This window comes from Melospiza georgiana, chromosome 1, assembly GCF_028018845.1.
Source record: "Melospiza georgiana isolate bMelGeo1 chromosome 1, bMelGeo1.pri, whole genome shotgun sequence".
In the NCBI taxonomy this organism is placed as follows: Eukaryota; Metazoa; Chordata; class Aves; order Passeriformes; family Passerellidae; genus Melospiza; species Melospiza georgiana.
In genome coordinates this window covers 153,154,067-153,165,839 of record NC_080430.1, presented here as the reverse complement: position 1 = coordinate 153,165,839, position 11,773 = coordinate 153,154,067, and the positions used below count along the sequence as shown (strand labels likewise).

At 47.0% G+C, this 11,773-nt stretch overlaps 1 protein-coding gene across 2 annotated transcripts; it reads left to right on the top strand.

Moving 5' to 3' along the window:
* The first annotated feature begins 476 nt into the window (after positions 1-476).
* LOC131086589 (lymphocyte antigen 6E-like) lies at positions 477-7,046 on the top strand. 2 transcript variants are annotated; one of them, XM_058029683.1, is made up of 4 exons: positions 477-569; positions 1,520-1,845; positions 5,611-5,730; positions 6,423-7,046. In XM_058029683.1, the coding sequence occupies exons 2-4, from the start codon at positions 1,794-1,796 to the stop codon at positions 6,629-6,631; spliced, it is 381 nt and encodes a 126-aa protein (XP_057885666.1). In that variant the 5' UTR covers positions 477-569; positions 1,520-1,793; the 3' UTR covers positions 6,632-7,046. The 2 variants fall into 2 exon arrangements, with proteins under 2 accessions (XP_057885666.1, XP_057885659.1); XM_058029676.1 differs by lacking the exon at positions 477-569 and adding an exon at positions 630-838.
* The last annotated feature ends 4,727 nt before the right edge of the window (positions 7,047-11,773 follow it).

The following is an 11,773-nucleotide window of genomic DNA, read 5'->3' as shown; positions in this document are numbered from 1 at the left end:
TAAAGCCTTGAAGAAATCCATTCTGTCTCTCTCCAAATCTCAGCAGCTTGCAGGAGACAGGAGATATTTTGGGGTTTGGCATGGATGAGATTTTGAGGGAAGAGAAAAAAAAAAAAGCAGTGCCTGAGCTGCTATTTCTGAACCTGTCAGGGGATGCTGCTGGAGATAAACCCCAACGTGGGCTGGCTCTGGGATGGAACAGCATCTCCTCGGGATTGGAGCCTTCCAGATAGACCCCAGAAAACATGGATTTACCAGTAAAACCTCATTAAATCTATCCTGGCTTGGAGAAAATAAAATATTTTGCAATATTTTGCACTGGCATGGAGGGAGCTTTGTTTTCCTCCTGCTGGCTGCCATGGGGAGGCCGACAGAGCCAAACCTCGCCCTTCCTTGGAGCTTTTCTGGCTAATTGCCACCCCTGCTCCAAATTAGTTTCGTGCTCTGCCTATTGGGAAAGCCAAAATTCCCTTACTCACGCAGGGCTGCAGAGGGACAGTGTTTATAAGTCCAGCTTGGAGGTGTTGGAAAAACTGACATCACTTCAGGAAACCTGGCGTGTTTTCCTGGTGAGAGGAGGGCTGGAGGTGGGGCATGTCAGAAGCCCAAAATATTCCATGGGAGACGGGGATCTGGGCGAGTTGGAGAGGAGGAGAGAGGGGACAAAGCAGATGGAGAGCAGCAAGGGCGCTGGCAGAGGATTTGGGGCAGCTCCTGCAGCTCCGAGGGCCACGTGAGAGGATCCAGCTCGACTTTTCCTGGGGTTGTGCCTCTGTTCTGCGACTCGATGGCAGAAAGGCAACAGTGGGAGGGAAAAACAACGGCAATCCCCGAGAAGGTGGGAGAGGTTCTGGTTTTATTCATGGAGATTGGATGAAACATGACTGAAAGGAAAAAAAAAAATTAAAAAAGGAGGGATAAAGAGCACAATGTGGGAATCCAATGGAATAATCCTGTTTGGCATTCACAAATTTTCTTTTTCTGAAGACTTAATGAGTTAGGATCATTGAGCAGCCAGCCCCTCCTTCTCCATGCTTTAATTAGTTTGTGTTTTTCTCCCTGACTTTTTTTTTAAAATGAATTTGTGAAAAAATTCCCAGCTTGTTCCATGCCATGGGAGTGGGTGTTATTTCTATTTTTTAACTTACATGGACATTTTCCTTTGCTCTGTGGAATTTATTTTTTTTATAAGATAACATTTTCTCCTCATAAAAAACATCTCAGAAATATTTCTGATTTTGAACTTAAAAAGGAGACAGAAAATGATGCCTGGCCCCCTATGAAAAGCAGTGGAAGGATTCTGCTCTTCTGATCTCACTGCCTTTACAATCCTGTGAGACATTTGGGAGAAGTTCCCATCCCAAATTCAATTTTAAATTTAAATTCCCTCCATTTCCATATGTGCAAGGACACGATCTTGGAGGATGCAGCCCGCTCCGAGACCTGGAAAAGAAACCCTTATTCTTTTGCAGGGAAAATTGCTTTGTTTTCATGTTTTGCTTTTCCCCCACTTCTCCAGAATTAGAAACCGTTGCAGAGTTCAACGTCAGCTGGAGCAGCTGCATTGTGAAACAACCAGGAAAAGGAGAAGTTGTGGTGGAAAACACACCCCCCTCACGATTTCCAAAAAAACGCCCTTCTCCGTACAAGCCCGGACACGCTGCTCCCAATTATCCATCATCTGACACAGCAGCCTCTGGTTATTATCTCTGGATCAAAGCGAGCGCTGCAGAGGTATAAAACCTGCCCTGCCCAAGCCCTGCTTATTTTGGAGACTCCCAGACCTCTAAAGGATGAAGCTTTTCCTCCTGGTCGTGCTCGGCGTCGCCCTGTGCACGGAAAGTGGTGAGTCCCGAAAGGACTGGGGAGACATCCCAAAACTTTGGGGCATGGCTTTGGTATTCCAGGATTTTTGCAGTGTGGACGGTGAAGCTGGAGGGTCAGGAAGGAGTTATTCCAGGAGAAAGGGGACAGGGGGTTTAACCCCACCTGGACTTGGAGGGGTGATGAGGAGTGGGGGGTGAGATTCCCACCTCAGATAATTCCACAGACCCAGCCCAGCCCCTGGGATGGCTCCATGGGAATAGGGATATCCATGAGGGATATCCAGGGTAATATGTGCAGTAAATCTCTGGATTTGGCACTAAAGCCTGATTTTTTAATTTTTTTTTTTTAATTGGTTGCATCTCAAACCATCATTTCCTAAATTGATGAGGTGGTTGAGCCACAAGAAGGTGCAATTCTGGCTCCCAGCCCTTCCTTGTTGCTTCCAGGTGCAACTTTGCTGATCACAGAGTCCCTAAGGTTTTAAAAGACCACTAAGATAATGGAATCTGATCTATTAGGAAAAAATTCCATCATGGAAAGAGTGATCGAGCATCCAGGCTGCCCAGGGAAGTGTTGGGATCACATCCATGGGAGTATTCTGAAAATCCGAGGATGTGGTGCTCAGAGCCAGGGTTTAGTGCTGAACCTGGACTGGAGGTCTTTCCCAGCCTTAATGATTCCAGGATTCCCAGCTGGTCCCAGGTTTGGGATGGAGACACAGAGTCCCATTCTCACTCTGTTAATTGTCTGGGGGATTTTTTGGGAGAGCACTGGGAAGCTGCACCTCAATTTTCCTGGCTGGACTCTGCCAGTGACCACACCTCGTGCTCTGGGACAGGCAGGGAACAGAAGGTGCAGCCTGGAATATCCCTCTGTTTTAGGGGAATGGTTGATTTCCTCAGCTAGGGGGGCTTTTGCCTTTTTGTAAACTGAATTTTTCCCTATAGGATTTGACCTGCAAATTTTTAGCCATTCTGGTCCTGGACTAACAGATCTTTTTGGCTACCACTCAATTTGAGGAGGGAAATGTTCCTATTGATGGATTTCACAGGCTTGAAACTTGGAATTGTGCATAAGCTCAGGATGTTAAGGCAAATAAAAGGATCTTTTCCTGCAGCTTGACTCCCATTTTTTTTTTTAAAGATCAAGGAATTAGACAGCAAATTCCTTGAGGAATGTTTTTCTCTTCAGTTAGAGCAGAGCTCTCGGTGAGTGTGGAGACATCCCAAAGTAGCCTGGATTAACTCAAGGTTTGCATCTGGAAGGAATAAAATTTCCTCCCACTCTCAGCCCTTGTTGCAACAGATACCTCAAGAAATAAAATTATAGTGTTTTTCTCTAGCTTGACCAAAATTGTCCTCCCTGACTTCAGGGTGTGCCAGTTTAGGAGCCAATCCCAGAGTTCTGGATTAATTGGTGAGTCAGAAATCTCTGGAGCATAGAGAGAGGTGGAAAAATCCATCCTTGAGTGGTGCTTCCCCCTCCTCCTGCCAAGGAGTCTCCGAGGGCAACTGGAGTCTGAAATTAGGAGTTTTGGGAGGTTGGGATGAAACAGGATTTGGGCGTGGAACCAGCTCCACTGTTTCCTGCACTGATTCAGGAAGATTTCCCGGGAACTGGCCTGGATTAAAGATGCTGCATTTATTAAGGATTAAAGTGAGCTCTGTGTCTGGAAAATCCAGTTTGGGAGCTGAGTGTTTCTGTAAGGAAAGGGTGGTTCCCAGTGGGGTGGAGGTGAAATATCCCATATCATATTCCATGTAAGAGAATTTTGCATGAGAAAAGAGAATGAAACCAAAACACTTTGGGACAAGGACAATTTAAAGGAAGGTCCCAGATTTGAAAAAATAAATTTGTGCCTGAAAGGTCAGGACTAGGCAAGAGCCAGGTAGGACAAATGGAGCTTCTGGAGATGGGTACGACCACGACAGGAAACAAATTGAAAAAGTCTGGATATGAAGTCAAAGAGAGCCGGGTGCCAAGTCTGAGACTTTTGGAATGACCACAGGAATGGTGGGAGGTGAAATCTGAGTTGTCTGGTGGCCTCTGCTCAGTGCCAGCCAGTGAGGGACAACAAAGGAAGAGTAGGGAATGTGAGGGCTGTGGGCCACAAGAGGAAAGGCCATGGGGGTGTTGGCTGGAGTGGGAGAAGAAGGCAGAATTTCCACACAGGCAGAGGAAGAATAGAGAGCTAAAAGCAAAACAGTGATCCTGCAGTCACGGGCTGAGCTGGAGCCAGATCTGGACCAGCAGGACAATCAAGGGGCCGATTCTGGGCTAGCAAGACACTCAAGGAGCCTGTTTGGGCCAGAAGGACTTGTCCAAGGTCAAATGAGGGCAGTGGTGAGGTTGGGACATCGCTGACAAAGCCACAAATAAACCTGGGTGAGGGCGAGGAGTGAGGAAGATGAAGAGCAAGGAAGGCAAAGCTAAAGGACAAAGCTGCCGCAAGAATTAGCACGGCATTAACTTCCAGTAGCCGGGGATATTCTCGAAATGAGGATGAGTTTAATCCCTGGAGGGTGACATTGCAGCCAGATAAACAGATGAGGAGGAAATTCCCCTTATCATGCAAAGAATCCTTCCCCAAGGATCTCTTTGCTCTCAATGATGCTTCAGCCTCGTCGAGTGCCAGCTGTTCTCATTCACTGATTTCAGCAAAGCACTTTGCAGATGCTGAGTGTTCCAGATGTGCACGTTTTGTGGAGCAAGGAAGTTATTCCCCATGGATGGCTGGGAAAAGGAATCTGCTGCAGCCAAGGCAGGGATTTGCTGAGCCTGGACTTCTGCAGATCCAAGATTCTCCCCCTGGCACAGGAGAGCTCTGAAAATCAACCCAAATCATAGAAAGGTTTGGGTTAGAAAGGATCTTAAAAACCATTTCATTTTAGTGTTTGGTATTCAGAGCAAGTCCTGGACAGTTGCTACCTTTGAATGTTTGTCTATATTGTCTTTTTATTTTTGTTTATTTTTGGTTTTTTTTGTTTTGTTTTTGTTTTGTTTTTTTTTTTTGGGGGTTTTTTTTTTTGGGGGGAGTTTTTTTGCATGGCACATGTCCACACCCCATTTAAGACACAGTTTAGACAGTGACAGTAATCCTAACTCAAATTTTTCTGGGGTTTTCCTGGATGACCTGAGAGAAAGAACCATTCTGATGCCCACATTGAATAAATCATAGAATCCTGAAATGGTTTGGGTTGGAAGGGACCTCAAAGATCATCCAGTTCCACCTCCCTGCCATGGGCAGGGACAGCTTCCACTATCCCAGGTTGCTCCAAGCCTCATCCAGCCTGACTTTGGACACTTCCAGGGATGGACCAGCCACAGATTCCCTGGTCCAGTGTCTCCATCCAAGAACCAGTGGCCAGAAACAGAGGCTTGGAGGGGCCAGGTTGGAAAGAAAACCCAAGAGCTTCACACTACAAGTGGTGGGAGACTGGGCTGCTCTTCCCAAAAACACAGTGGAGATGTCAGACGTTTTAATGGATTCAAGGAAGAGTCAGCCAAACATCCAGAGGGAAGATCCCTGAAGGTTCCTAAATGAGCAAACCACAGCTGTGGCAGCAACTTGAGCTTAATCTGGCTCCTGGAGAGTCATTGGGGCCAAGTTTAACCCATGCAGGAATTTTTTGCCTGTGGCCACTGGGCTTGATGGATCCTCCATCCATCCACCCCTAGTTTTGTGCTCCTGAGGATATTCCCAGAGGCGCCTGATGGATGTTTTTGCGCTCCTGAGAATATTCCCAGAGCACCTGATGGATGTTTTTTGTGCTTCTTTTGCAGCTTTCTCCCTGACCTGCTTCACCTGCAAGGATGCTACTTCCAACATCCATTGTCTCAGCACCACCAAATGCTCGGATCACGAGAAGTATTGTCTGACAACCTATTCCACCTCAGGAACTGGTGAGTGTGGAGCTTTCCCAAGGCCCTGAGGACAAGGTGGGGCTCAGGTGGGGCTGACACTCATCCTCCTCCCACCAGGCAGTACAATGGAGGAATTAATGAGGATTTTAGCATGCAGAGAACAAATCTTGGGAAGGTGGGAACTTGGCCCTGGTCTGTTGCGACATATCGCAAAAATACTTCTGATTAAACTCAGAAATTAATACTGCTGATTGAACACTCTCAGGACAGGGAGATGCTGGAATAAAAATAATTATTTTTTATTATATTTTTTATAATTAAACTCCTTGTCTCAACTCCAAGCTCAAGTTTAGGCCCATGAAGCGGTGGAAATGGAAAGTGCCGGATGCTGTGGAAGAAGCAATCCCAAGGCACGGTGCCAAAGTCTTGCAATCTCACATTGTACAAATAAGTCCCAAATTCTTGCCCTCAGCTGGCCCTGAAACCAGCAAAGGACTTGTAAGGCCTGGAGAGGCTGTCCATAGGTCACACATACACAAATAATGATGGAATGTGATGAAACCCAAGGGAAAACCCAACGGCATCGAGGCAGAATAATAAATTCCCCTAAATTCCCCACAGGACTGCACGGCCAGGCTATGACTGAAACCTGCCTAAAAAAAAAAAAAAAAAAAAATTGAGATGAAAAACTGAACTACTTTTCCTGCTGTTTTCTCTCCCTCCCACTCCAGGCAGTGACCGGAGCCAGCGAATCACCAAGAAATGTTCTGCATTTTGCCCAACAATTGACCTGAACATTGGCATAGCTGGAGTCGCCACCAGCTGCTGCGAGAGCTCCTTGTGCAACATGAGTGGGGCCAACAGTGTGAAAACCAGTTCCACCCTCCTCACCCTGGGCGTCCTGGCCAGTCTTGCCTGCATCCTCAGGATGGGTTTTTGAGGGTTTTTTTTGGGGGGGAAAATGAGCTGCTTGGCTTTGCATGGCATGGTTCAAGCTGCGATCCATCAGGTGGGAAGGCTGCCCTGTGCCTCCCACTTGGAAGGTCACCTCCCATCAGGAGGGATTTTTTTTTGCTCTTTCCACGCTCTGATGACAACATAAAATGATGTTTGGGAGAGAAAGGGGTAAAATGAAGCCCTGCACGTGCAGAATGGCCCCATGTGGCCACCATCTCTCCTACTCCTGGCATTTATAACTCCGTGCATTTTTTGCCTTTCATTCTATCCCTGCCATTCTCTCGTGCCAATATTTTTTTTTTCTCATTTTCGACCCTCTATCATTTTGCTCTGAGAAAGCCTTTAATATTCCAGTTGTTAAACAGAAACTGGGCACAATAAAGTGTTATTTTATTCTATTGTGTGGCGGCATGGTGTGGCACACTGGGTGTAGCTGCTGGATGTATCCATGTTTTGGGATAAAAGCGGAGGCGTTTTCGCCTGCAAGTTGAATGGGAATAATGCTGAAATATATTAAAATTACTCTGCATTCACTTCAGGAAGCCTCTCCCCAGATTTTATTTTTTCTGCACTGGCAGAAATGGCATTTTTGTGACTCCATTTTGGAATAAACTGAATTCTATTTAACTTCCTTTCAATTCCTCTCCTGGGTCAGCTGCCTGGAAGGAAACAGCTCTTGAGCTCTCCTGGAAACAGGGAACAAGGCAGGGAAGGGATCTGGAGCATTTTCTTTAAACTGGTTTAAGATCTCCCAGTGGAAGTTCCTTTAGAAGCATTAGGATTATTCAGAAAAGGGCGAAAAGTATCTTGCACCATGCTTAAAGGAAAATTGTAGGAAAAGATAGATGGTTTCTGGAAAGAAACCTGGAATTTTTCAGACTCATCTGTGAAAAAATATTCACACTGCAAATAAACCTTTTATGTTTGCTCATCAAGGTAAAATTGAAGGGACTCATTACCCTGCTCTGACCTTCCCTGTGGATAATCTTAGGAATGAGAGGTTTGCTCCCTCCGACCCTTCCAGGGAGGCTGAACTTTCTCCTGGGAGGAAGGAGCTCTGCACAAGGATCATCCTGAGGGAGATGTCCCAGGGAAACCAGTCGGGTGCAACTCATCCAGCTGGCTTTCTCTCCCTAAGTTCCTTGCACAGCTCCATTTGACAGGCATTTTCTGGGATTAGAGGAACAACAGCACTCGGGAAAAGCCACATCTTTGTTCTTTCCAACAGCTGTGCTGAGGAAACCTGGGCTTGTGGCTCCAGCTCATCCCAACCTGGTCTTACCCCTTCCTCTTCACCTTCCTCCCATCCACGTCCGACCCCAGCTCTGCATTCCCTGATTGTTTTCTCTCCCAGATTTCCTTGTTGGCTTCTTCCTCCAGTCTTACTCTGGGTTTTTCCATCCAAACTCTATTTTCTTGCCTCAACACATTGTTTGCTCCTCAGTCTAAATGGAAGATTGGCCAATGATACTTTGATTTTGGGCATGAGTCTCCCCATTCTCCCCAATAAAATCCAATAAGGATTTTATTGCCTTTTCCAGCTGAGCTGGCTCCATCCATCTGCCCGATTTATTCTCCTCACCCTGCATCCCTTCCTGTCAAATCTAGGGATCCAAAAACCCCAAACAAGCCAATTCCGTGACCTTGGCCGGAATTGGCCAATTATTCTGCCCCACATCCTGCTCCTAACACGGTGACAACTGAACTATTTGGAACAATCTTCATCCCGTGCCATCCACAAGTTCAGGATTTCTTAGGGACAATGGCTGGCACAGGGAAGGGCCAAGACGGGGCTGGTACGGCCTCAGGTCTTGTTCTGCTAAGCTTGGGAGTCCAGACCTGCCCTTGGCAGCCAGGTTTAAAATTAAGGTCATGTCTTGAGCTGCCCGGACTTGGCAGGTGCCTCTGTTTTGGGATGGGAAGGATCCTGGCATGGCAAAGGGGATGGAAGCACGTGGGGCACCCCCTGGAGCTGTTGCATGGAAAAGTTATAAACAACCCTGGAAATCCAGAAGTGCCATCCCTAAGGGAGTAGCTCCATCCTGGCTGCCTCCTTCTTGCCTAATTTCCCCTGACCCCACAGGTTCTTCCCTGGTGCCCAACAAAATGCATCCATGTGCTCCAAAGCTGACCCATGTCCCAAAGCCCTTATCTGGAGGCGGGAGCAGCAACTTCCCTGAGGCGCGGGAGGACCTAAAAACATGAGAGCTCCTGTGGTGAACCCTCCCCTTGGATTGTTGTGTAAGAGGAGACTCTGCCAGCCTTCCCGAGAAATCCTGATTGGCACCTCCCACGCGGGCGCTGCTCCCTAATTCCAAATCTTCCCATCACCCCGGGTTTCTGGTGCCTCCCATGGCTGCACACTCCTCACATGGGAGCATTCAGCTGCCCCATGAGCAGAGACATCTGTGATGCCTGGAGGGCTTTTGGGAAGGAGATGGGAGCCTCATTCCAGTGGCTGGGATTGATCCTGCGAGGTAACTGCCTCTCTCTCCCTGTGGATTATATAAAAGTCATTTTTCAGAGCTCTGAGTCACTGCACCAGGACCTGGATCAGGCAAGGAGGCCTTTCCCTGCCTGAATGAGGCATCTGCACAAGGTGCTTTAACTTTGGCCCTTCTTTTCCCTCCCTTGGGGCTTTCTCACCATTGGTTTTGAAGGATCTGTGCTGCCTGCTGCTCTCCTTGAATAATTCCCCTGCCTTTTCCCCCACAACGTGAAATTTCTCCCACTTTTCCCTGTTTATTTGCCCGGATCCAACACGGTGCCTCAATGCCAAAGCATGAGACAGGACGGAGGCAAGAGGTCAAAGCAACACCCTCAGTGAGTTTAAAAATCTTCTGGAAGCCATGGAAAGGGACAAAACCAACCCTTTTTCCAAATCTGACTGCTGCTTTCTTGTCACAGAGCCAACCCATGGCTCCAATTTGAGCCCACTGCCAACTCATGGCTCCAATTTGATCCACTTTAATTTTCCTGTATGGATAATAAGATTACTCCAGAGAGGTGACTCAGCTTCCTTGGGGATTTTTCCCCCCAGTCTTCCTCAATTTACTCCTCACTTGGTGTCCCTGCTCCAGGCCCTTCTCCAGGCTGTGATCCCGGGTTGCAGGAGACACCCTCTCCATGCTGGATCCTTGAGTGAAGCCTCTGAGTGCTTTTGAGTTTTGTAATCTGCCCTGTTGGGAAATAAATATTTTTTCCATGCTCTCCATGCACTGGGAAGAGGGAATGCTCCAGCATTCCGAGGTACCTCAGAACCACAGTGCTAAGGAAGACATTCACATCCCGGAGACAGCTCCCAGAAAACTCAGCAAATTTTCCCATTTCCCACCCAAATTTCTCTCCTTGGTACATATTTGTTGGATGTGCCGGGAATGTTTCAGTCTCACTGCTCCTTCAAAGTCAAAGTCAAAGTCCAAGTCAAAGTCAACGTCAAAGTCAAAAGTCCAAGTCTAAGTTTAAGTTGACTTGTGCTGATCCTATTCCCAGAAGATTCATGTGGGAATAAAATGGATGTTGGAAAAGTCAACAAAGCCAGGTTGGATGGGGCTTGGAGCAGCCTGGGATAGTGGAAGGTGTCCCTGCCCATGGCATGAGGTGATTTTTAAGGTCCAAGGTGGTTTTTAAGGTCCCTTCCTACCAACCCAGTCTATGATTCTATGGAAATCAACAGGAGCTGGGATATGGAAGGGGAAAGGAATAAACAGAACAAGTCTATGGGATAAATAAGACCAAAAATAAGGGAAAAAAAGGTTCTTTCAGCCCTATTGCAAAATGCCAGCAAGGAGCCACACCCACTAATGAGGGAGAAAAACCTGTTTGCAAAACACTGGGGCAAAGGACCAAGTTGTCCTGTGTGAAGCACAAGGCTCAATTTGATCATCACCACTGACCTCACCAACCTCCAAAACCCAGGGAATGTCTGTTTGGACACAGGGCTTGGACAACTCTGGAATTCACCACCTGATGACATCATTCCGGGATCAGGAGGGCCTGAAAAAATGTCAGAAAATCACATGGATCAGTAAATCATCTAGGGTTGGAATGATTCATGTTCGAAACAGTCAAAAATGCCCTGCTGATCGCTACGTGCAGGGAATTGCCAGTTAAGTTATTCCATAATTGCCAGGAAAAGCGGAGTTTGACAATATTTTCTTTCTGCTGTCCAGGACTAATCTTGTTTTAGAAGAAGCTCTGTGGACTTGGCAGCTCGAGCTCTTACAAGATGCATCTTGAATGAGGGTCTCTATCCCAGACTGTCATGAACACATTTTAAGGAATTCAGAGGAGAGGAACAACACAGAGGAATAAAAGCAAAAGGGTTGATTTAAGAGGAGAGTTTGAAAAAATGACACTTTGAGGGATGGCTCTTTCCAGAGCAGAGCTGCAATTCCAGGGTGCCAATTTGTGGGCTTGGAACTGGAAGCCTGATTTCGAGAAACTGTTGGGCGTGGAAAAAAAGCAGCTCCTCTACAGAATCCCTGGATAGCAGCAAAACTTCATTAAATCAAAATTGTACAAGGTACTGGAGGATTGCAAGCAGGAAAAAGAGCGAGCAGAGGGATTAACCAGAGGAAATTTGATAAAGAAATGAAGACTGACATGAAAATTTGAGGAAAATCTTCTGTTTAACCAACCATTAGCTAATTTAATTTAATGTAAAACACACTGATTTTGAGGTAAACCAGCTTAGGCTCAGAGGCTGAGTCTGGTGCTGTTGAATAATTAAAGCCAATGAATGGTGCAAACCCTGGAACATCACGTGCTGTCCATGCAAAGGGACCAGAAAAATTCATTCCTAGGACAATCTCCCCATGCCTCCAGGCTCTGCCTTCATCAGAGCAGCGGCTCTGGAAGGGAGGAAAGGAAAAAATTCAGAGGAGGAGAGAGCAGATCCAAACTTCTTATCACTCACACGACCAGAAGAGCAAGAAATGTGTGGCTGAGAGGGCTTTTCCCCAAGGTGCCAGCCCTTTTCCAAGGGCCCTGGTGTGGAAAACTCCCACACACGAACATTCCACACCCTCGGGTTGATTTCATGTCCACCTGGAACCTGTAAAACTGCCGCTGCTGTTGGGCTGGGGTATAAAACCTGCCCTCCAAGCAGCTTCCCAGCGCTGCT